We start from the raw sequence: 23,699 nt of genomic DNA on the forward strand, positions 1-23,699 counted from the left end.
CCGACTGAAAGGTGGGAAGCACGTGTGAAAGTCTGCACTGATGCTGTACCTGCTCTGCGGATAAAGAGAGGACTTCAGATGCCAGCTGGCGTCTTTCACCAGTGCCATAGAAAAATGTCCATCCTCTCCAACAGAAGTGAGTTTTTCCCCTATGCTTTAGCAATAGGAGCTCTGTCAGATTCTTCGGTGCTTTGCTGCATATCTGGCTGGGCTCTTCATCTTTCCAGAGCCCTCATAACATTTTCAAAAGCATTACACAGACAGTACAGAACCACCGGTCTTGTATTTACAGACACCACAGTAAATGGAAAAACGCAAAGCTTTGGCACTGGTCACATCCTCCAATTTGCCCAACACCACTACATTGCCTCCTCACTCTCCAACACAGCTCTGAAAACTCAGCTCAAGAACTTATCCTGCTCATCTGAGGGATGAAATGGCTGAACCACCCAAAGTGTTCCCTCTCACCAGGTTTTGTCAGGCTGTATACTGTTGTCCTTCCTGCTCAACAAATAGGTGAGCTGACGGGTGACCCCCAAGTTCTATGACTCATTCTCCTTCACCTTGGGCTTTGCTTTCCCAGTGTCCAACTAGGAGCCAGCTGACTGAGCATCAGCCCAAACTAGGGTTAGCTGATGCTAGCTGACTGATGAAAGCAAATGGGGCAAGTGCAGAGATGATATAAGGAATCCTTCTGGAGTGCAAGACACAACACAAGAAATCCACTTTTTCCCAGTCCCATGGGGTGCGAGTGGTCAGAAATGCCTTTCCTCCATTCATCTGTACTTAGGAACAGTTCTCCAGACTGTCAGTCCTACCATGGTGATCCAGATATCTAGGACCTCGGAGCTGGGTTAGATGGGGCTTCCTCAAGATCAGCTGCAACTGCAGCCTCTGGGTGTCAACCTCGCTCAGTTGTATTAACTGAGCAAATCCCATTTTTATAGAGCTTTTTTGATGAGCAAGAATTTATACAACAAGAGTAAAGCTATCAAAATCTGCCCCCCATAAGTTGTCCAATAAGTCACTTTGCAAAACATATGCAAACAATTTAAAATCTCAGTTAACGCACTTTATACAGAGCATGTGGCAATTATTAAACGTAAGCCACATGCAACAACATAAATCACTAATTTCCATGCACCACTCACCAGAACACCGCACAAATTCAGTTTTTCATAAAGGAGCAGGGCATCTATCTCCCTTTCAGGAGAGGACTCCACCCTCTGTGAAAGTAACACACCATGTTGAAATGGTGTAACACCACGTTTAAAGATACCCATCCCGTGCAGAGAACCTGCTGGCATCCAACGTATACCCTGAGGAATGTGAATTACCAGCCTCTGCCCCCTCAGATGATCAAAGAACTCCATAAGCTGTGACTAACCGGCAAGTGTCGCTAAACCAGCCGCAAGTAAGAGCTATAACTGCATGCAGAAACCTAGTGTGCCACACACTCCCTATAAACAAGTTTTCCCTATATCGTAAGAGGTCCATGGGAATTCACATTCCACTTGCAATGCTATATTGCAATAAACGATGGCAGTAGGGATACAGATGTCATAGCTCAGTGTTTCTCAACCCTTGGGTCGTGACCCAAAAGTGAGTCACAAGAAATATGAAAGAGTCACAGACAAACTTTAAAAATGGATCAAGCTTTAAAAATGGAAAGTAGAAAAATGTGGAAAACAGTGGCTTTTCCCTTGCAGGCTGGCAGAGGTCCAACTTGCAAGGAGATGCTTGGGGGCCCCCGTGCCCCACGCCCCCATGCCCACACACCTAAGCCACACACATTGGGGGGCTGATGGTGGGGGGTAGTGGGTTGAGAGTGAGGGGCATTGGTTTGGGACTTACCATTGTTGTTTACAAATGGGTCCTGGTACAAAAAAGGTTGAGAACCACTGCCATAGCTGATAGTGAACCAACCTAGGAAGTCCTGAAGGACAGCAGAGGCCTGGGGTCTTGGCACTGAAGATTCTGCTTCCCCTCACCCTGCCAATGCGCGTAGTGTGTTCATAGGCAATCAAGTCACAGATGCCCTCTACAGAGAAGGAGGGTGCTTCATTGTGACTCTGGAGGCAAAACCATGACATTATGACGTTGTATTAGAGCATTATGGAACTACGATAAATTCTAGTCACCTGGCTGGAGGCAGAAGCGGCAGGAGGTGACCTGCAGAACTGGTGGCACCACTTGACTGGAGATACCATGAGCAACCACCAGCCACGTTCTGTTCCTTGCAGGTGAGTCATCCCGCAAAGACATTTTTCCTGTGGAAGTGCACCTTGTCCAACCACTCCTGCCAACACAGGGAGTATGGAAACAACTGCTTCCTTTACTACAGCAGTTCCCAATGTGTGGTACGTGTACCACCACTGGTATGCAGACAATCTGTCAGTGGTAGGTGTTAACAGATTTATTATAATTACTTTATATGACAAAAATTTGCTAGTGGTACTTAAGGTTGTGTCGTTTTAAATTGGTTGTGTGCAATTTGTCAGAGTTTGGGAACTGCTGCTTTGCTATATTTGATCTTACATGGATGAAATCCTGAGTGGTTCATGCATTTGTTGTCCAAAGCAACAACTCTGGAAACTGAAGGCCTCTGGTCACCAATAGAGTATACATCTAAAAAGACCAAAGTTAGGCTGAAAGGGGAGTTCAGTGTCCAATGCCACTGCAGTCACCGGCATCTCTGCTAAGACTCTGAACGAGGGAACAGCCAGCGCTTGCTGTGGTGGTGGCTCATGAAGAAGACATTTGGCCACTAGGAAGTAGACTGCAGCCACCAGGTAATCTGTAATACGCTACTTATTTATGGTTCAGGAATGTAGGCCCTTTTTTTGCAGGGGACATAAGGAGACAACCCTAATTGTCCAAAAAAATCACAAGGCTTAAGAAAATAATCAATGTGGAATTTGATTTCTTTGTGTCTTGGATTTTGAGCCTTTAAGGCAGGGGTGGGAAAAATATGGCCTGCAGGCTCATGCCACACTCCCACCTGCACCTACCAATGGCCACCACCCCAGCCCTGGCCAGCACTTGCAGCTTCCTGGCAGGCTGCTCCCATGAACACCTGGGTACTGCTCACCTCCCCCTGCCTCCAATGGCTCCTCTTCCTTCTGTGCCGCTCCAGGGAGCAGATAGCAGAGGGAAGCCATGGGGATGCATGCTGGACACCACATGCCCAGCCAGGCGGCAGGGGAAGCTGCAGCCAGGCGGCTCCTGCCAAAGCGTGCACGGCTCCAGCTCCAGCCACCTTCCACCCACTCGCCCACCCGGTGCAATGAGTAGCCACCTGCAGGTGCCCCTCCCACCCTCTTTCCACCCACCCTACACACCATATACAAGAGTAAGACTTTATTTTGAGCTATTATGCAATTGCCTCTATATACACTGCTCAAAAAAACATAAATCAAGCCAAAAATTATTTTTTTTAATGAAATGTTATAGCAGTTGTTTGATTTTTTTAGTATATGACTTGTTTTTTATCTATAATTTGTTAAAATATCTTCTGAAGATTTTGTGTGTGCAGCCCTCGACAGCTCACCAAAACTCATTAAGTGGCCCACTAGCCAAAATAATTGCTCACCCCTGCTTTAAGGTATGTATGCTTGGTTCACATGTCCAGGCTTTTCTCCACAACCATGAAGCTACTTGTTAAAGAAATACATGAACGCTGAGGTTTTCTCATAGTCACTTGTCTCCAAAAACTGGGGCTATCAGTAAATCAAGTCTGTCAGATGAAAGCTCAGTATTTGTTCTAGATTGGATAGTTCCTCTGTCATTATCTAAAAGATCCAACTCTTGGAAAGAATTTTCTATTCATTTCCAACATAAACCCTCCACTGAACAGCAAAAGAAATGTTGGCAGGAAAGAGCTTGCCTCCAAACTATAGCAAAGTAGGCTGTATTCCTGAGCGAGGATACGGGTCCAGCGGAGTCTCTTTTTGATTTTAGCTGCATGTGGGCTCGGAGGGCAGGGAATGCAGGGAGAGGCAACTATATATAAAGCAGGCATCTCTTCAACAGAGAATTGGGACATCAGGTTTGTTTGTTGCTGCTGGGAGGGATGAACTACAGCAAATTATCCTTCTGCTCAGAGTCTGAGGCCTGGGAATAACCATTTCATTGACAATAGGCTTGTTGTGTAAAAATCATAGGGGGGGAAAAAAAGGCTGGAAGTGACCTCAGAAGTCATCTAGCCCAACTGCCTGCTTAAGGCAGGATCTCTCATGTCTAAACCACCCTAGAAAAGTGTTCTTCTAACCTGTTCTGCAGGGGGACTAGGGCAATGCTAATTTCCAGCCACAGCAGGGACAGGCTGTAGTTGTTAAAATACATTCAAGAGATCCTTGGTGCATTTTACATCCATTATGTCTAGCCCTTTCCCCAGCAGACACAGAAAACAGTCAATCACCATCCTCTTTCTAACAACCCTTTTTGTATTTGAAGACTGTTACCAAATCCCCTTCAGTCTCCTCTTCCCCAACTGTATAATCCCAGTCCTTCCAATAGTCTTCATATGTCAAGTTTTCTAGACCTCTAATCATTTCCATTGCTCCCTAGTGGAATATTTTCAATTTGCCCGTGTCTGTCTTGAAGTGCAGCGTGGTATATCCTTGTGCAACTGTGCAATGTGCCACTTGAGCTAAATAAATTAAATATGGCATTTAAAGAAGGATTTATTAAGTTAACACCTTTGTGACACCTCCCCTCCTTGCCTGTGATTTCATTCCTGTCCTTTGATGAATCCTCCCTTACTATTTTCCCAGCACTTTGGGAACCTAGTTCACCCACCATCACAATATCGGAGCACCACATAGTCTTTAATGCATTTCTCTTCACAACATCCCTGGCCATGAAGGTCGAGAAGGAAGATTATTCCCATTTTACAGATGGAGAATTGAGGTACCACAGCATATTGAGAGGACAGTAGGCAGATTTAGGCTAAGGACACAAGAGCAAAACTTTTTTATTGAAAGGACTTTGAGCTCCTGAAGGCCAAGTAGCACCCAGCCTGAACACGGATGCCCAGAGGCCACATACAGGAAAGAGCTATAGCACAACTGAAAAGGCAGGGTATGTTTTCTTCTGTCTCTGGGTGCTGAGTCCCTGAGAAGGGCGGGAAGAGACCAAGACCCTGAGGCACACTGCACTCTCCTGAACCTGGTGTAGCTCCCATGCTGCAGCGTACTTAAAAAGGCTCTGTTTCCAACTGGAAGAAACAGCCCCTGTGCCTATCCAGCATGCCAGAGGCCACTAATAATTCAACCTAATCCCCCCTGAGAGTTTTTGTCTCAGCTGAAAGCTTCCAGCCTTGGAAAGTCTGAGCTGATCATGTGTATCTGGAGAGTCAAGTTCTATCACACCTGATGCTTGGAGCCCAATGTCTTTTCCCCTAGGCCCTTAGCACCTGAGCTCTTTGATCCTTCCCCCACGTCCCTATGGAAGAGGCTCCATTCTCTCTTCATTGTTTCAATCACCAGAGACATGCCAGTGTTTAATAAACTGGTGAAGCAATCTCCTGCACTGTTATTCCAAACAACTATCAGCCCTTCTATGCATCTTGGCTCTGAATGAAGCATCTGTGTTTGAAACTCATTGAGGTGGGGGAGAAAAAAAATCATGGTGTCATCTGGCTGCCTCTTGCCAAAACCACAGGCAGGGATTGACTTTTGCGCCTGAAATCCTGGCCGGGTAAATAATGCCCTCTCTGATCTTGTCTATGGAGTGTGGGAGGAGGAGAGGAGGGGAAAGTCGGGCCCAGGGGGCTATGCCTGCAAGATTCACGTGCTGGATGGGCCTTGGAGAATGCTCTCTGTGGCCAGTCGGCTCTGAAAACACACAAACTGCCGAAGCAATTAAAGAAACCAAAGTGCTTCGTTATTTAAGGGTCTGCACATTAAGGACAGGGTACGATTCATTAGTTAAGTGTCCATGGGGTGCTGTGGACTACCAAAGCCTCCAATCAATGAAACACAGCCCGCACATGTTTCATAAACAGCCATCCTGAGATGCTAGCTTCCTTTTGCATCCGGCTTGGCCTCCCTTCCTTCCCAAAATATGACCTTGGTAAGCAGCTGGCTCCCTCCAGGATCAACCTCCCGCTCTGTCTCCTTCCCTCACATTCTTATTTCCTCCTGCTGTGGCACAAGGCAGCAAGATGCAGGAAGTTATATTCTCTCTAGTTTTCCTGCCGGAAACAGACACCAATACTGGCCAAGTGACAAACAAACCTCTGGTGGCTCAGAGATCCCCTACCCAACCTTTTTCCTTTTTATAGAAAACTGTTCCAATGGAGCCAGAAATGCATGCAGAAAAGCTTCTCCAGAGCCCTTTCTATACTTCCCCTTCGCATCTCAGAACTACTGGCAGGAATAGAGAAAAGCCATTTAAATAGCCACTGTCCACTTTGATCTTTTCAGTTGTCAAAGTATCAGAAACTAGATTTTTTTAAAGCTATCCTATTCAGCAGTACCTATACCTTGGCAGATGTGATAAGGGGATTTTGTTGTCTTGTAAATGATTCCCAAGTCCCTGGCGTGACCCCGAGACCATCGCCACTCATCATGCTGTGCCATTCTCTCCTTTGGAACTGGAGGGTGGTACCTCACAGGCTGGATGAGAGGTTTGGGGCTGGTCCACAGACCAGATCCCATAGGCAGTGGCAGTTCATAGGCCAGATCCAGCATGGAGCTGGCACCACTAGATCCAGCTGTGGAGCAGACCCACACACTGGATCCAGCTGTGGAGTAGACCCACACACCAGCCCATTCCCATATGCTGGATCGGGCTGGAGCAACTCCGCATACTGGCCCAGCCCCACCTGTAGCCCATGGGGCTTCCTATAGGTTTGGAAATTTGGCAGCAGGGGAGTGGTGGCAACATTAATTGCTGCAGCTTCCAGAGCCAGGGTAATTAATGCTACCCCTACACCACTGGCAAATTTCCAGACTTGTGGGGAACCCCATGGGCTAGGTGACATGGCCCCATGGCCAGCTTTAGACCCTGGGCTGAAGGCTGAGTATCACTAACCTCAACTGTTTTCCCCTCTGATTTTTTTCACTAACAGGAGTCTTGGGAGATATCTAGAATGCAATCATGAGATACCTAAACTAGACTGGGTAGTACTCACGGTAGCAGAGGCTAATTTACAGCTGAAAAGCAACACAGCATAGCATACGCTTTGTGGTTATCTGTAACGAGCAGGTAGGACCCTGAAACGGAAACGTAACTTTGAAGTTAACATTTTTTAATATCACATTCAGCCTAAATTCTAGATAAAAATTCAGCTCAGCTGTTTAATCTGACTCAGTCCCCCAGGCTCTGTGTGTCACTCTGGACACAAAGGAAATGGTTGGAACATGTCCACTCCCCATCCATTCTCCCAAAATGCTGAGGCCAGCAAGCACGCTGATGAATAATCTTAACCCATGGGAACCCTAGGCAAGAATTTTTGTTCTGCCTCAGAATACATGGGTTTTTCTGGGGTCAATTTTCCAGCTTCCAAGACGTCCAACCCGGCCTGTGCCCAGAACAATGCTCCTCAACCAATGCCATGTATCAGCAGCCTTACAAGTTCTGCTTCCCAGGCAGCAGCGTAGTCAGTGTTTCCCAGCATCATAATCACATGCACTGCACTTGAGAGGAGCCAGCTTCCAGGAACCCTACAGGGGAATAGACCTGGTGCTTACCGCGCCGAGCTGCATCCTGAACAAAGCCAGAGACTGCCCCTCCCAGCAGCAGAGTTTCCCAGGCAGCCACAGCTTCTAGCCGGTTTGGTATGAAAGATGCCCCAATGCAACTGAGCCCCTTCACAGCAGCCACCAGCAACCCTGTCCTAGGAAACTGAGCCTGCAGCTGACTTCATGCTCCAGGGGCAGGAGCCCAGGAAAATCTCTCCGACCGGACTGAACAGTATTGGGAGGTGGAAAAATTGGAGGAGCCCAGCAGCTTTGTAAGGGTAGAAACCAGATAGGGCTGAGCACAACAGACCAATATGAGTTATGGGCTCTTCTCAAGACCAGGTCCTCATCAGCGTGTGATGTACTGCCAGCCCTGGACAGAAACTCCCTGGCGGTGCCTCCTCTCCTGCCAGCACCTCAGGAACCTCCCTCAGGCTGGCCATCCGCCTACCCTGGGCATGGGCCAAGAACGAGCAGCAAGCCCGCTCCTTCCAGCACGGCAATGCCAGAGCCATGGCAAGCAGCCTCGGGCACTGCCAGCACCCACCCAGCCTGGGCTGGCCCGAGACCCTGCGCTCGGACGCATTGGGAAACCAGCAGGACTCTAAACACATCTCTGTCTTCTGCAGGAAGAAATTGGTGGGATCCTCCCCCAGCCTTTTCCCTCCCCAGGCAACCATGCTGCACAGAAACTCCCGGGAGAGTCGAATCTCGGCCCAAACAGTGAAGTTAAGCAATGGTGGACTGGCCCCACGCCCCCCGGGGGCGCACACTCTGCAGCTGGTGCGCTGGGGGCCAGAGAAGCGCACAGACAGTCAAGGAATACGAACGCCTGCCCCGGCCTGCAGAGCCTTCTGCTTTGGAGTCACTGCCGTGATTTAGGAGCGTCCTCTAAGTGGCTGAGAAGCCTCCCCAACACGGCTACAGCCTGGACACCCTCCCCCCTTACGTGGCTTAAGCTCCCCAATCGTTTAAGACCCCCTCCCCCCCAACTAAGTGCCCCTGCCTAAGTGGTTTAGGAACCCCCCAATCTAAGTGGAGTGCGTGCCCCCCCCCCGCCTAAGTGGTTTAGGAGCCCGCCCCAGTCCCGCCCACCCCCGCGGGCCCGGGACCCGCTCCCGCCCGCCCGCCCCGCACACGTGGCCGTGGCCGCCGCCGGCTCCGAGCTGCCCGCGCCGCCCGCCCGCCGGCCCCGCGCACACAAAGGCCGCGCCAGCAACTCACCCGCGGGCTCGGCCGCTCCCGCTCGCGCCCCGCTCTGGGCAGCTGCGCGGGCCCGGTGCGGTGCGGTGCGGTGCGGCCCGGCCGGGGAGGGCAGGGCAGGGCAGGGTAGGGGAAAGGCGGTGGCGGTGGCGGGCGGCGCTGCCTTTGTGGGGAGTGATCTCATGGCGCCCCCGGGGCCGCGCCGCCCGGCCCGGATTGGCTGCGCCGCCTTCCTGCGGGATGCCCGGCGCGGCCGGGGAAGGGGGAGCTCCGCCGGGGCTGCGGGGGCGGCTCCATGCTGCAGCCCCCCCGGCCGGGCCGGGCCGGGCCGGGGTCCCCAGTCCCCTTCCCCCAGGGCACGAGGCTTCGCCCCCAGGGGCCGCTGCGTTGGGGCTGCACCAGGGGGCGCCCACTCCGCCCCCGTTTCCTTGAGGCGTGCCCCGGGTGTCAGGCCGCGGCCGAGCGGGGCAGAGCCCTGGTCTGGGGCGCAGCGGGCCGGGCACCCGCGCGCAGTGTCGGCCCCGCGAGCGGGGCGGGGCGGGGCGGGGTGCGGCCAGCTCCCCACTTGACACGGGCGGGGTGTCGTTGGTGATACCGCTCCCGGCTCGTGGGATGACAGGGGAGGTCACCCGCGTTTCACAGCCGTGGAGGAGAGCGGGCGGGCAGGAGGACTGCTTTGCAGACCTGGACCTCGGTGTCTTTCCCGAGATGGCAAGGAATAAAGACATGCCAAAGCAGTTTCTCAAAGGAGGCACTTGGCACCAGATCCTGTGCTGGATCTCCTCATCAGTCTTCACGCTCTGAGAGAGGTGGCTACCAAGGTGCAGGTAGGGCCACCCTGTGCCCTCCACTCTCCACCTCCCAACCTGCAGCCTCTGCAGCAGCCTGGGGCTAAACTCAGATGTGGGTTTTCTCCTGCCTTTTATTCTGGGATCCTACAGAGGCACAAGCAGTTGTTCCCCTTCATAGACTCTCAGAAATTAAGGGCTGGAAGGGACCTCGAAAGATCATCGAGTCCAGTCCCCCTGCTCTGGGCACGAATATTGCCGAGATCAAATGATCCCAGCAAGGTGTCTGCCCGGTCTCCTCCTGAAGTCTTCCACAGTCGGGCACTGCACCACCTCCTTGGGAAGTTATTCCAGATTGTGGTCACCCTTAGGGTAAAGAAGTTCTTCACATCCAACCTGAAACCATCCTCTAACAGCTTATGGCCGTTGCTCCTTGTCTTCCCCTGGGGCGACCTAGTGGACAGTTTTTCTCCCAGCTCCCGATATTCCCCCCTTACATACTTATAGATGGCCACCAAGTCCCCCTCAGTCTTCTCTCCCCCAGGCTGAACACTCCCAGATCCCTTAGCCTTTCCTCGTAAGGGTTGTCCTCCAGGCCCTTAATCATTCTTGTGGCCCTTCTCTGGACCCTTTCAAGATTCTCCACATCTTTTTTGAAGTGTGTCACCCAGAGCTGGACACAGTACGCCAGCTGGGGTCTCACCAACACCGAGTAGAGAGGAAGTATCACTTCCCTAGCCCTGCGCAGAGCACATCAGCTAATTCAGGGGCAGGCAATTATTTTGGGCGGAGGGCCACTTACTGAGTTTCAGCAAGCCATCAAGGGCCACATGGCAGGCAGCCCAGGGCACATTAATATTAATTTTCTAAATTTTTTAGGGGCCCCACGGGCTGTATAGAATGACCTGGCGGGCCACATCCAGCCCCCAGGCCACATTTTGCCTACCCCTGAGCTAATACATCCCAGTACACTATTAGCCTTGTTGACTACAGGGCCATAGTGGTGGTTTGTGTTCATCCTGTGATCAACCATAGCCCTGAGGCCCCTTTCAGCCATCGTGCAGGTGAAGACCTGTGAAGAATCCTATGACATGACACTTTTTGCCCCCGAGACAATCAGGGGCTAATTCAAGTGAGATTCTCGTCAAGCTGTGGCTAAAAGCAAAATTAACCTAAAAGCACACACCCAGGTTGATTTGGATTTGAGCACTTTGGCAGCAAACTCCAGATTTAGAGGGACAAACCCATTGTCCCACATGATGTCCCTGTGACTGGGCCATGGAACAATTGTGGCTAATTCAACTTAATTGCCATCTAAGGCCTTGTACAGACATTCAGTTTCTCCTGGGAGAGTCACTGCTTTCCCATGAGAAACCACAAGTGTACAATATTTAGTGCGAGGAGCCTTCTCTGATGCGCTGGAAATCCAGCATGTGGGAGCAGACTTGATCAATTGAGTCTGCTGGAGCACAGAAATCAACACACTTAGGCAGCCTTCTGCATCACGTATATCAGTGTCCCTATGCTGAAAAAGTGGCAGTGAGGCACTTCAAACTAAAACACATTCAATAAGCTTTAGTTCAAAGCACCCCACTGCCATTTTTAGTGTGGGGATACTGATACACCTGACACAGAAGAGTCGCTAATTAGCAAGCCTTTTAATTAGTGCATCTTGCTAATTTAAGCGCTCAGCACCACATACCAAAACACCCTTATACTCTGGGCTTTTTCTCCCAGAGTAAAAATGGTCATTACAGGTGAAAAATAACCTGGGCACAACCACGGTTAAATCACTTCCAGGAGAGTTTCTCCTGGGAGAGTGAATGTTTGTATGTGCTAAAAGCACAGGCTGACCATGGGTAGTCTGGGTTAGCCAGTCAGGGCTACCCTCTGTGCTGCTATCATCTGCTATCATTTGTTGCCAGGCAGACTAAGGAAGCCTGCAGAGCATACTGAGACGTGCACAGGACCTTCCCCTGGCTGCACAGTGTCAGCCCTGCAAGCTGTCCACCCTTCAGGGCCCCAGCATTTGAATGCCTGTACACATGGCTCTGAGTAAGATTTTTTGTTTGTTTTTTCCCCACAAAAGCAAACCTGGGAAAATTCTCCCAGATTATTTCAATGTGTGTACATAGCCTAAGCCTTGCCGGGAAACAACTGTCCTGCCAGCCCACGGTTAAACCGATGGTCTGTTTTTACACTTTAGGGATCTGATCATCCTAGGCTTTGAGCCCCCACTGGCTGCTGCAGGGGCCCATGCTGGGGCCAAAGCGGGTGAGAGCAGCCTGCTGCTCAGAGCAGCAAATCTGCTCCTGTGTCCCTGCACATACAGACACATGCCTGGGAGAGTTTAGTCTTGAGTAGTTTACTCAAGATTAAACTGCTCACATATTATTGCATGTGTAGACACACCCATTGTGGAGGACAAAGGCTGGGAGCCCGATTTTCACTTCACCTCTGGCACTCACTCACCACAGGACCATGACCAACTCAGGCCCCCACTCCATGCCCTGCCTGCACATTTTGGCTCCTGATACTATTCTACCCTTCCCATCGCTCACAAGGGGCTGGGGGAATCCAGCAGTCAGTGGCTGGGCTGCGCTCTGATACAGTGAAGCAGAGGATGGTAGCAAAGTACACAATTTTGTGGGGAGGTTAGAAAGGATTTGGGAATCACAATAAAAAGAGGTTGTAAGAGCTGACAGAGTGGGACCCCCAAAATGTAGGGATCTGTGCAGCCACCACTAGCTCTGCTTACAAGGATAAGAGATCAAGGCCTATTGAAAACACACTCAGAGCAGAAACCATTTGCAAGGAGGGGGGTCATAGGCTTCATGAGTTCAACTGCATTGAATAACAGGAAACTGGACACACTTCACGATGGGGCTGCACTGCATCATAAACCAGGAAAATGGCCCAAGCCTCAGAGCTTGACAGGAGCAGTCAGGGCTAGGAATGCCTAAGAAAGGAGTTTGTCTGCTCTCCAGGCCCAGGTTCTGGGCAGGGGGAGACCCATCCCTCAAGGGAGATGAAGCATTGTCTACAGTGGAAAACAACAAAAAAAACCCACATGATGCAAGAGGCACAGGAGTGAAAACTCCTCCTTCTTTGTACCCTACCCCCCTCCCTACCCTTGTTTATGTGGTAGATGATGTGGATCAGCTGGTGGAAGAAAAATCCTATGGGATCCCTGCAGCAGGTGCATGAGCTTCTTTGTTTCAGCTCTCTAGGCCTTCAGAAATGGGTTTCATCCTGACCTAGTTCTGATGTAGGACTTGGTGGGGCAGGTTATGGTCAGATGTGGGCCAGGATGACCTAAAATCGCAGGTCTCAGACCTATTCGTGGAACTCCAAGAGTAGAGGAGAGTAGGCGGGAAGTGGAGCACAGACTTGAACAAGTCGCCTGGGCTCTGAGCGCCCCACGACCCACCCTAGCCCTAGGGCGCTGTTCATCACAGCCCTTGTCATAGATTCATACATGTTAGGGTCGGAAGGGACCTCAATAGATCATCGAGTCCGACCCGCTGCATAGGCAGGAAAGAGTGCTGGGTCTAGATGACCCCAGCTAGATGGTTATCTAACCTCCTCTTGAAGACCCCCAGGGTAGGGGAGAGCACCACCTCCCTTGGGAGCCCATTCCAGACCTTGGCCACTCGAACTGTGAAGAAGTTCCTCCTAATGTCCAATCTAAATCTGCTCTCTGCTAGCTTGTGGCCATTATTTCTTGTAAAAAGTCAAATGCTCCAGGTGAGGCTTGAACTCACAACCTTGGCATCACTTTCTCAGTACTGCCTTATAAGTACCACATGCTAACCCATTGCACCACTGGAGCTGATCTATTACACAACTGTCCCTGCCAGTGCCCTACTCCCTCACTCACTGTGGGGGCCTCTATCTGTCCCCCCACAACAGGCTTACCTGCTGTGGTGGGCAGCGCTCTGCACGCAGCCAGGATGCTGCAGGCTGTGGCTGTATGTCTGTGACTGCGTGCACCCTTCTCCTCCCCCCCAACTTCAGCCACCCGGAGCCTGTGCCTGGGCTGCCCCGCAGCCCTCTGCACTGCCACTGCTGCCCCTTGTTTTGGTGGGTTGAGCCCCATTAGCCCTGGCCTTCTACCATCTATGGTCCCAAGGTAAAAAAAACCCCCATGCTGCAAAGTAGCAGCATAGAAATGCCTTCATGTGCGATGTGTGGCACCACAAACAGGTCTGCAGTGCAATATACCACATGTCTGTGCTCATCTGGATGTGCTCTACAACGTGAGAGGAGTGGGGACATATTCCTCCCCCCCCAGTGACAGACACACACAAACACACAATGTTCCCTTTCAGCTGTAGCCATGAGTAATCTGTTCTGTGCATGAATGTACATGCAGCCACAATACTCTGCCCCCAGAGAAGGCTGAGAGGTACAAAAGGGTCTGGTCATACAGTGTGAATGGAGGGTAGGGACAGAGAGAGATCAAACAGAGAAGGGAAGAGAAGAAGGACTAAGACAGGAGAGATGATAGAAGGAAGGAAAGGGAGGGGCAGATAGCAAGGGAGAAAGTAAAAAAGAGTAAGTGGAGGTTGGTTGAAGTTGGAGCACTTTATAATGGAGGTGGGAACATATGGAGGTGGTGTATTTCTGTCAAAAAAGTTTGTGTGTATGGTGTTTTTCCTCAGGGAAGCTTGCTGCAGATGCAGATGTGTGTCTGTGTATCAAATATATTTTCCCAAGAGAAATGGCTTCTTGTTTTTAACCTGTTTTCCAGCGTGGCTGACAGGTGATAGGCTCATTCGGTATTGCCAGCTCTTGCATTATTATTGTAAGTCTCATGCTATTTGTTGTTTTTTCCTTAAAGACCCAGCTCCTGGATTCAGATGACTAGGTGTGTCTTGTGGCCGGTCTAATCATTGGCCCACCCACCTGTCTAGGGTCATCCACCCACCTGCCTTGCCTTTGATGTAACCGATGAGTAGTTGTTCATAAGGCAGGAGGCTGCTCATTCACTGCCCAATGCTAAGGGCATAATACACAGCTCCACACCATCCCTACACTGTGTCCCATGCCTGGCAGATGTCATCACTATATGGTTCTGGCCTCACAATGGGCCTCACTCTATGCCCGCCTGATGTTCAGACCCCACCTGGATGCCTCTTCCTCAGACAGTCTACTCTACCCTCATTCTGGATGGCAGAACTCCCCAAGCCCTTTTTCCCTTGTGGCTGTGGCCCGCTCTGGGATCTTTGGCCTCACTGGCCCTGACTTTGCTTCTAAGCCAGTCAGGACTCCTTGCCTCTAGCCCTGGCCATCCCTTGCAGTGGGCACCCTGGCCTTTCTACCAGTCTGGTTCTGGCCCCAGCATGGACCAGCGAGGTTACTTTTGGTAGGTACTGAGCCACTCACCCTCATACTCCCATACGGATCTACCTTCTCAGGCCCCTCCAGACACAGCTGCCTTTTTACTTAGGCTGGCATATGCACAGTTCTTTGGGCCCCTGCATACAGACCATACTCTGCACAGCCTACTCTCACACACCTCCTCACCAGGGCTGTTGGGCCTTACACCCCTTGGGTCTCAGGCCTGATTACATGCCTGAACCCCTTGCCTGTCCCCTCTATGGGGTAACCCACCAGGTCATGGGGGCTGAGGCTTTCCAGCACCCCCATCCTCACCTTTCACTGTGGAGACACTGGTGTGACAATTCCTGGAGACCATCCCACTACAGGCAGCCCCACCACACCATCCAGCCCCAGCAGGGTGTAGTTTTAGGTCACATTGTTGCCCTGTGGGGTCAAGCTAACTCTCGGGATCTCAATATTGCACTGTTAGACAGGAGGGTGTGACAATTACACATATACAAACACAAATCAATTAGGTACATACACACACACACACACACACACACACACACACACACACGACCCACTCAGGCATGTACACATCCAAACCAGCCTAGGCACATGCATACCTATCACCAATTCAAGCACATACATTATACACCCCAAAAGTTAGACAAAAATCAATTGTCCATACTCACACACTCAGTACACATACACAAATCACTAAATCGTATATCATGCACACAATAACAATAATTGTGTATATATATATATATATACACACACACACACATACACCAGTTCCCACATGTACAACCCACCTATACATACACACAGGTAAGTTCCTAACTTGGATGGTACGGTATGTATGTGTTTGCTTGGGGTACCTGGGATACTTGGGGGAAGATTAAGGAGAGACACAGAGAGAGAGTTGAAGTGTAGGGAGTGAAAGTTGCCAGAACCAGGATTAGAACTGATGGACTATAGGGAAGCTAGCTGAGGAACTGAGGCTTGGGTTTACTTAAGATCGAGAGGCCTCAGGGTTACTCAAGGTCACTGGCGCAAGGGGAAAAGCCTGGTGGCAAGGAGGAGACAGCCAGGAAAGAGAGAGAGGTAGAAACCTGGGAGCTTGGGGCTAGAAACTGAGGCAGACAGCTGAGATATTGGGGGGGGAGGACAGATAAGTGGTGGCAAAAAGGAGACAGCCAGGAAAGAAACTGAGGCAGAAACCTGGGAGCTCAGGGGAAGAGGCAGTAGGGACAAGGCAATAACAGTGTCTGCGATCCGGAGAAAAGGCAAAGGGGATAAGACAGCAGCAAAGAAATGGGGTTTGCAAGCAGAGAGGAGCTCAGGACAGGTGTTGGAGGTGGTGGTGATCCAGAAGCAGGAGAGGGAGAAATGAAACAGAAGTTAGAAGGGCGAGGAGCAGAGATTGGAGCAGGGCCGAACCGTAGTAAAGCAAAACCCACCTCAGGGGTCCAAATAACAGTTTTATTAAACAGACAACACACCACACAGCCCCATGAAGTTATCAGTTAGGGAAGTCCAGCTAGGGAAGTCCAGCTAGGGAAGAGAAGCAGAGTCCAAGTCCTTGGTTGAAGAGGGGATAGGGGGTGATAGCTACCTATCCAGGCTGGAAAGGTGTCTTTGTCCAGCAAGTGTTGTCCAGAGGGGGGTCACTAGCAGGGCCTCTGGGTGGATAGGTGGTGTGGCATGATGCTGGTCCAGATGGGGAGGGCATCCCAAGGACATCTTCACTACCCCTTTTATGGGGCAGACTACCTATGATCTTCTATGGGGAGGGCCTGTCCAGGCAAGGTCAGTCCTGTTCCAGAGGGCTCCAGGTATTCTGACTAAGCATGTGCAGTCTTGGCACAATGGTGGGTTGCCTCATCTTTTGTTTCTTGAATGCTGAGGGTGGTTCCAATGGCTGGATCGTTGGTCCCGGTATTGGTGTTGATGGTTCGGTCATTCAGAGGGAGCTATTTTTAGATCTACTGCCATTGTCTCTCAAGTACCCTCATTCATCCCCATTCATTCAGGAACCAAGTTACATAGGAGGGGTAGGTGTGAGTCATAAGTTACACAAGGGGGCCTGGAGACAAGATAGAGACTTAACAAACAAAATGGAAACTTGACATGACTTATGCTAACTTACATATGTAGGCCTAAATCATATAATACCAGTAAAACAGTAATATAGAACAGTAAAAATCAATATAAACATAAGAATTATACAATATAAAGAAGGACAAAAAACAAAACAAATACAACTTGCTACCAAAATAAAATGCTGAAGCTTATCCTATGTCTTAGCTCACTTATACTTATCTATAGGGAATAGAGAGGGAGAGAAAAAGGTGGAAATGATTGGGAAAGGGGAGGGAATGCATTTTTAAATTTAAAAAAAAGAAAACTGGGGGTTTTGCTACAACATCCCAGGACCAGGAACCTCCTCCATCCCCACAGCCCCTACCCTGACCTCCAGGTGTTGTGGGAGCAGCAACTCCAGCTGACAATGTTACTCCTGCAGCAACTGCCAGCTCAGCTCTGAGGGCCTGGGTTTATATAGTGGCTGCCCAACCCCATCCTCCAATGCAGGAGCCCTCTTGCAGTCATGTGACCGCCTCGTTAGGCCACACCCAACCTGCCAACTGCTCCATAGCCTGCTCAAACCTCTTAAAGTGGCAGGCACCAAAGGTACCTGCCACGCTAAGCAATACATTTGTCTTTTGCTTAAAATAAAATAAAGGAAGTGTCTTATCTTCGTGGTTAGAGAAAAACGGCAACAGCTGAATATGAGGAACCCAAAGCCTATGAGGCAAATAAAAATATCCTGAGATTGACTATTTTGAAGATCTCATGCTTTGGAGGAAGACGTTCTAATTCATAATTGTTTATATTTTGATCATTCTTGAGAAACTGGAAGTTATTAACCCAGCTGAAGCTTTGCACGAATATGACTGCTGTTTCCAGTACCCAAGCTAGCTCCTTCACAACTAACTCAGGTAGCACTGCCTTCTGCCATGCAGACATACTCACTGGACACATCTACATGAGACGCTTAATGTGCAGTAGCCTAATAACACTGCACAGTAGCACATCGCAACATGGATAGTGCTAATATGGTACTGCACAGTATTATTAAGCTACTGCACAGTAGCATCACCAAAAAGGTGTTTGCTGGTTCTACTGAACAGTAACTCTAGTTAGTGCGCATTTACTTAGTACTTCATTAAGCAAGTACTAAACTTAATCACAGTCACTACTGTGCATTAATGAACGTGTAGACATGCTCAATATGTCTCAAGTTGAGCACCCAGATTCCTGGGCCATTCCCAGACGCACTGGCCAATCTTGAGAATGGTAGCAGCAACCTCTCTTTGCCTTATTATGCTGATCCCAAGAGATACAGAGATGTTCCCACGTACAGCTGATTGCAGAGAACCACAAATAGTGCGCCCTTGGAAGGACTTATAGAAGAGGTCAGGTCTTTTGGCTGATTAAAATTGGTAGAGTTTGATTTTAATTAGTAACTGTCAGTCACTGTCCATTTTTCCTCCACCCAAGAGAAGCGACAATGTGAGTCATCACAATGCTGCAAGAGGCTAACAGAAAATGTTATTTGTATTGCCGTAGCATGTAGAACCGCCAGTCAAAGACGGATTGTATGAGGCTGTACCAACATAGAGCAGAAAGATGCTCCCTGCCCCAAACAGCTTCCAGGCAGCAGAGAGTATTGACAGCTTCTCTTCACTGGCTATTCCAGTGGCATTCAATATGATCAAACCTCATGGTTTGCACATAAGATTTTTTTTCTGAATCCACCTCATGTGGTGTCTTTTGTGTTCAGTCAGCTGTGAATAAGTAGCAGTCCGTATCCAAGCTGACTTTTTTAAATGCGCAAATCAAAAAAAAAACCCAGATAACATACTTGAAGCAGATTTTGTCATAGTAGCTCCATCAAATTTTTTAATTAGATATTTCCAAGGTTACTCTTAATTAATAATGAAAAGACTACAGCAGAGAAATTTAAACACTGGGTGCTCTTGGCCCAAACAATTATTTCTAGCTAATTCTTCCTCCTCAAAAACTGAGCCATCTAAGGTATGTGCATAACAGATGTGCATAATAATGAAGCCGTCACTGAAAAATATAGAAAGGGAAAGAAAAGGCTGCAATTTGCAAGTTTAATTTTGCACTCATCCAATATTTGATCAAGGAGGCAAATGAAACCTGGAAGGGATGTGTCAATGTGTCTTGGCAAGCCCTGATCATGCTGACAGGGCTTCAGCAGCAACTTGCAGATAGCAAGCACCATGAAAAAAGTTGGGCTAGGGGTCAGCTTTCTGCTTCTTAGGCCTGCTTGTGCTTACATCGGCGGCTCCTATGGTTTCTCCCTTTTCTCTTTCATTCAACAGCAGGGCTAGTACAGACAAGGTTTAAGCCTGTCTACACTATAGATGCTGCACACTCAGAGGCCACCTGGAGCAGCAGAACCATTCACTCCACAAGAATTGCTCCACCTCTCAGCAGCTGGCGAACATGTGTGAAGACATGGCATGGTTCATGGTCCCTTCACCGGCTCTGGGGGAGTTGCCAGAAGACTGCAGACGTACCTGTGCTCGGAGGGCTTGGACGCTGGCTTCCTCCGGAATTTCCTCCTACCAAGCCAAGTAAGTGTAAACATTGGCAGAGATCACTTGCAGTAAATACACGGCTGCTTGGCATTTCACTTTATGGACACTTGAGATTTCATGGCAGCAACAGGGACAAGCCTTGGGCTCCAAAAGATAGGCATTAGCAAGTCAGCCAGAGGAGAATCTCCACAAATTGCCATCAGTATGGAGCTTAAGACACACAGGAACATTATATTTCTCTTATTCCTTGAGAACTTGTACAATTTTTTCTGGAACTAAATGGCTGTTGTGTTTCACATCAGAGGTGGCTACAAGTGATTATTGGTGAGCAATCACTGATACTGTAATTTTATTGCTTCAGATCCTCAGCTGCGGCCAAAAACCTGCCTTTGTGTGGCTTTGATCCTGGATGTACCGATCCCCTAACATAAATCAGAGCTGCTTTCCACTGGTCCCATCCTCTCTGCTGGCTGCTAAGGGAGGGACGATATATGAGCACCAGTGCAAGCTATGTTGGCAGTTTTACACGTGCTCTGGGAGGCATGGGGGGGGGAGGTGCTTTAATTAGTGAGCCACGCTAATTAAAAGCACCCAAGCATCATGTATATTGGTGTCCCGCATGTTAAAAAATGTTGGTGGGGCACTTTGAACTTAAGTTCATTCAACAAGCTTTATTTCAAAGTGCCCTGCCATAATTTTTCAGCATGGGGACGCTGATACACAGTGACACTAGAGTCTGCCAGAGCACGGTAATTTCTGTGCTCCAGCAAACTCAGTTTAATTGAGTCTGCTCCACCATGCTGGATTTCCAACACGTTGGAGCTGACTCCCTGCATGTGTATAGGCGCTAGGGTAGCTATCATAGAGGACATTCTGGTTTTCTGCTACTCTGTCCTCTGTCCTCTATTGATACGAAACCCAACACCTTTATGTCCCCTATTTTATTCTTCAAGAGAAAAATAGAGGACATAAAGGCGTCCAGTTTCATATCAATAGAGGGCAGAGGACAACTGGACTGTCCTCTATGATGGCCACCTTAATAGGCGCCCTGTGCCACTGAAGGATCTCCCTACAGTGCCCCTCCATAGGGGCACTTTACACAAAGTGCCTGCATTACAGAGGTTAAGTCATTTTTAAGATGCAAGAAGAGATATCTCTACTCAGTGCTCAAAGTCCAGTCTCACGAAGTGGCCCCAACAGGAAAGGTAATACCTCAGGGCAGGAGAGAAACAGAGGCCAGATGCCAGAGTGCAGGAGCTGAAGTTAGTAGCTCTCTGAGTCTGCAAAGACCAAAGGAAGGTGAAGAGGCAGGCAGCAGATTCTTCAGGCTGCTTTGAACTGAGACCAGAGGGCTGAGCTTCCAGCCAATCCCAAAAGTAAATCTGTGCCAGCCTCCGGCCCCCAGGGTGCTGACCTTGCGCTCTGAAGCCTTTTAAATGGGGCTTGGCTGAAACAACAGAAACCCTGCTCACTTGTAAAGAACAGCGAGGAAGCATTTCAGGCATGCATGTCCCAGGATGTTGGGGTAGGGCATGAGTCACTCACCACTGCCTGAATCGAGACACATTTAAGTTCTATTTCTGTGATGAAAGGGGAGAGAAGGGAGACACAGCAAAGGGGAAATGGCTTTGTACAGAGCCCAGCATTACTGCAGTGAACAATGGTCATTCACAAGCAACCCGCCTGTCAGTGAACGCCGGATGGATGAAGTCACGGAGAGAGTGGGATTTGGTACTGTGCCCTTTCCTCCCTGTTCAGTTTAGATCAGGAGCAAAGGTTAGTTTCTACCTAGACTCTAGTGACTGTTTATCTGTATCTTAAAACCACAGTGCAATGTGTTGATCTTGGCTGAGGACAGACCTAAAATTGTAGTGGCCAATGGTCCAACCACCCAGGATTAAAATGTACTGGCACTGATATGTAGAGATTGCTGGCTTGGAATTGGTGGGTGCTTGTAGAGCAAGACTGAGTTGCCTTGGCAGAGCTCACTTAAGACCGAAGATTGGGACAAAGGTGCTTTGAGGAAGCATTTGAACAGCACCTGTTAACCTTATAGCCAATAGGTAGCAAGTACAGTCTGTCACTCAGTTGACTCATAATTTCTAAAAATGATTACAAATGTTCTTGTAATGAGTAATTACAAACTTGTTCCAACTCAGACAGGGTCTGCAGCATACCAGAGGTTCTCTGCTGGGTCCCAAATAGCCTATGGAAGGTCTCAGCTCACCAGAGAGATTTTAGTTTCCTGCAAACAGAGATCATATTTGGATTCCAGGCAAGTATTTAGGAGTTGGAGCTAGATTGTCAGTGACACGCCCATCAGCCCCTGAGCTCAGACTCAGGCCTTTCCTTCCAACAACTTAGTGGAAGCATATGACAGATGATTTTCTTGGCTTCAGCACCAGAGCTAAACGATGCTATCCCACCCCAAATTAAGGAGAGCTGTGATGAACCTGAACCAAATGCCTTTTCATAGCCAGCTCACTTCATCCTTCCTGCCTTCATCTGGGAAATACTTTGACAGGCAGCTGTTTGCAATGGCTTTTCATCCAGCCTCTGGAAAAGCTCTTGCTGCTAACCTACTTACCACACCACACAAAATCAAAGTCCTTCCTTTGTTTTCTCTCTGTTGCCCCCGGAGTGTCCAGGATCTAAAAGTAACCATGTCAGGCCAAATCACACAGCCAGCCCTTTTGAAGAACAGCGTCTACTGCAGAAGTCATAGCTAGGGTTACCACATGTCCGGGTTTTCCTAGACAAAACCTCTTTTTGGGTCCTCTGATCTCTGTCCGAGCAGTTTTTTGAAATATGAACAAATGTCCTTTACTCTGCTAGTCCTTTTACAACATCGATGCTGGTAGAAATGCATTTCCTGGCTTGCCCTAGCAGCATGCGTGTTTACAAGGGATCCATTTGCTATGCAAAAAAGTGAGTTTTCCTCTTTAAAGGAGGAAACTGTGGGCTTCTCCTTGCAGGCTGGCAGCTTTCCAGGCTGCAAGGAGCTTTGTGGGGCGACTGGAGACAGGGGACACTACATGTGTCTGAGCACACACATGTTCATGGCTAGCCCACAGCCAGGCAGGGTGCTGGGAGCAGCCTCGGCAGCTGGATGCAGGTAAGTCCATGGGGAGCGGGTGTTGGAGGGCCAGAGCTTGGGGACTGTCTGGGGGGCTCTGTGTGTGTGTGTCAGGGGGGTGGGTGCCTGCTGGCACTGAGGAAAGGTGTCTGGGGGCTGGGGCTGGGGCTGGGGCTGGGGCAGGGTAGGGGGGGCGAGGAGGAGGTGCCTGCCCCTCCAGCAGGAGAAGGGGCGAGGTGCCCTTCAGGGGTAGTGGGGAGCTGCATGGCTGAGCCAGCAGTACTGGGGCCAGTGCCCATGGTTGCAGGGGTGGGGCAGCCAAGAGACACTGCCCAAGGTGGGGGTCCATGGCCAGGCCACGTGACATGGCACAGGAGCCCCAGCCCAGGTCAGGAGGTGCCACAGGCCTCCTCTCCTCCTCCCTCCAGCTAGACTCACTCCATCACCACCTGCATGAATCAAAGCCACCGCAGCCTCTGTGATCCACCCCAGTCGGGACGATTGTAGCTGAGGGCCCCCTTTGGCAGGACTCGGAGGAGCTGGTGGCTGCGGGTCTGGAGTGAGAGGCACCAGCAGGGCTGGGGGGCTGTGGCTTGGGAGTGAGGGGCACCAGAAGGGGCAGGGGACTGGGTCAAGAGTGTGAGGCACTGGCAGCACCAGGGGGCTGCGGGCTGGAAGTGGGGGTCAGCAGCAGGGACAGGAGAGCTGCGGGTTGGGAGTGAGAGGCAGCAGCATAGGCGAAGGGGGCGGGGGACTGTGGGTTGGGAGTGTGGGGCACCAGCAGGGCCTGGGGAGGACAGGGGACTGTGAGTTGGGAGTGAGGGGCACGAGCAGGGCCAGAGAGCTATAGGTTGAGAGTGAGGGCCACCAGCAGAGCCAGGGGACTATGGGTCAGGAATGAGGGGCACCAACAGGGCTTTATTTTTGTTTTACATTTAATTTCTGAATCAATAACACTTGTTATTTCCTGTAACACTTA

The 23,699-nt window shown here is 49.9% G+C and overlaps 1 protein-coding gene and 1 non-coding gene across 3 annotated transcripts in view; both read right to left on the reverse strand.

Moving 5' to 3' along the window:
* CD276 (CD276 molecule) overlaps positions 1 to 9,388 on the reverse strand; it is a 59,513-nt gene extending 50,125 nt beyond the window's left edge. Inside the window, exon 1 of one of the 2 annotated variants that reach the window (XM_014604478.3) lies at positions 8,913 to 9,388. Coding sequence is in view for 1 of the 2 variants with exons in the window: in XM_019499337.2 (XP_019354882.2) it covers positions 7,698 to 7,712 (15 nt within the window). In the remaining variant the exon portion in view is untranslated. Of the gene's footprint in view, positions 1 to 7,697; positions 7,728 to 8,912 lie in introns of those variants that run through there. The other variant, XM_019499337.2, reaches the window with a different exon arrangement.
* A 4,030-nt stretch (positions 9,389 to 13,418) lies between these two features.
* Positions 13,419 to 13,511, reverse strand: TRNAI-UAU (transfer RNA isoleucine (anticodon UAU)). Its single transcript is given in 2 exon segments — positions 13,419 to 13,454; positions 13,474 to 13,511. It is a non-coding gene; the product is annotated as a tRNA-Ile (tRNA).
* Between the last annotated feature and the right edge of the window lie 10,188 nt (positions 13,512 to 23,699).

This window comes from Alligator mississippiensis, chromosome 11 (assembly GCF_030867095.1).
Source record: "Alligator mississippiensis isolate rAllMis1 chromosome 11, rAllMis1, whole genome shotgun sequence".
Classification (NCBI taxonomy): Eukaryota; Metazoa; Chordata; order Crocodylia; family Alligatoridae; genus Alligator; species Alligator mississippiensis.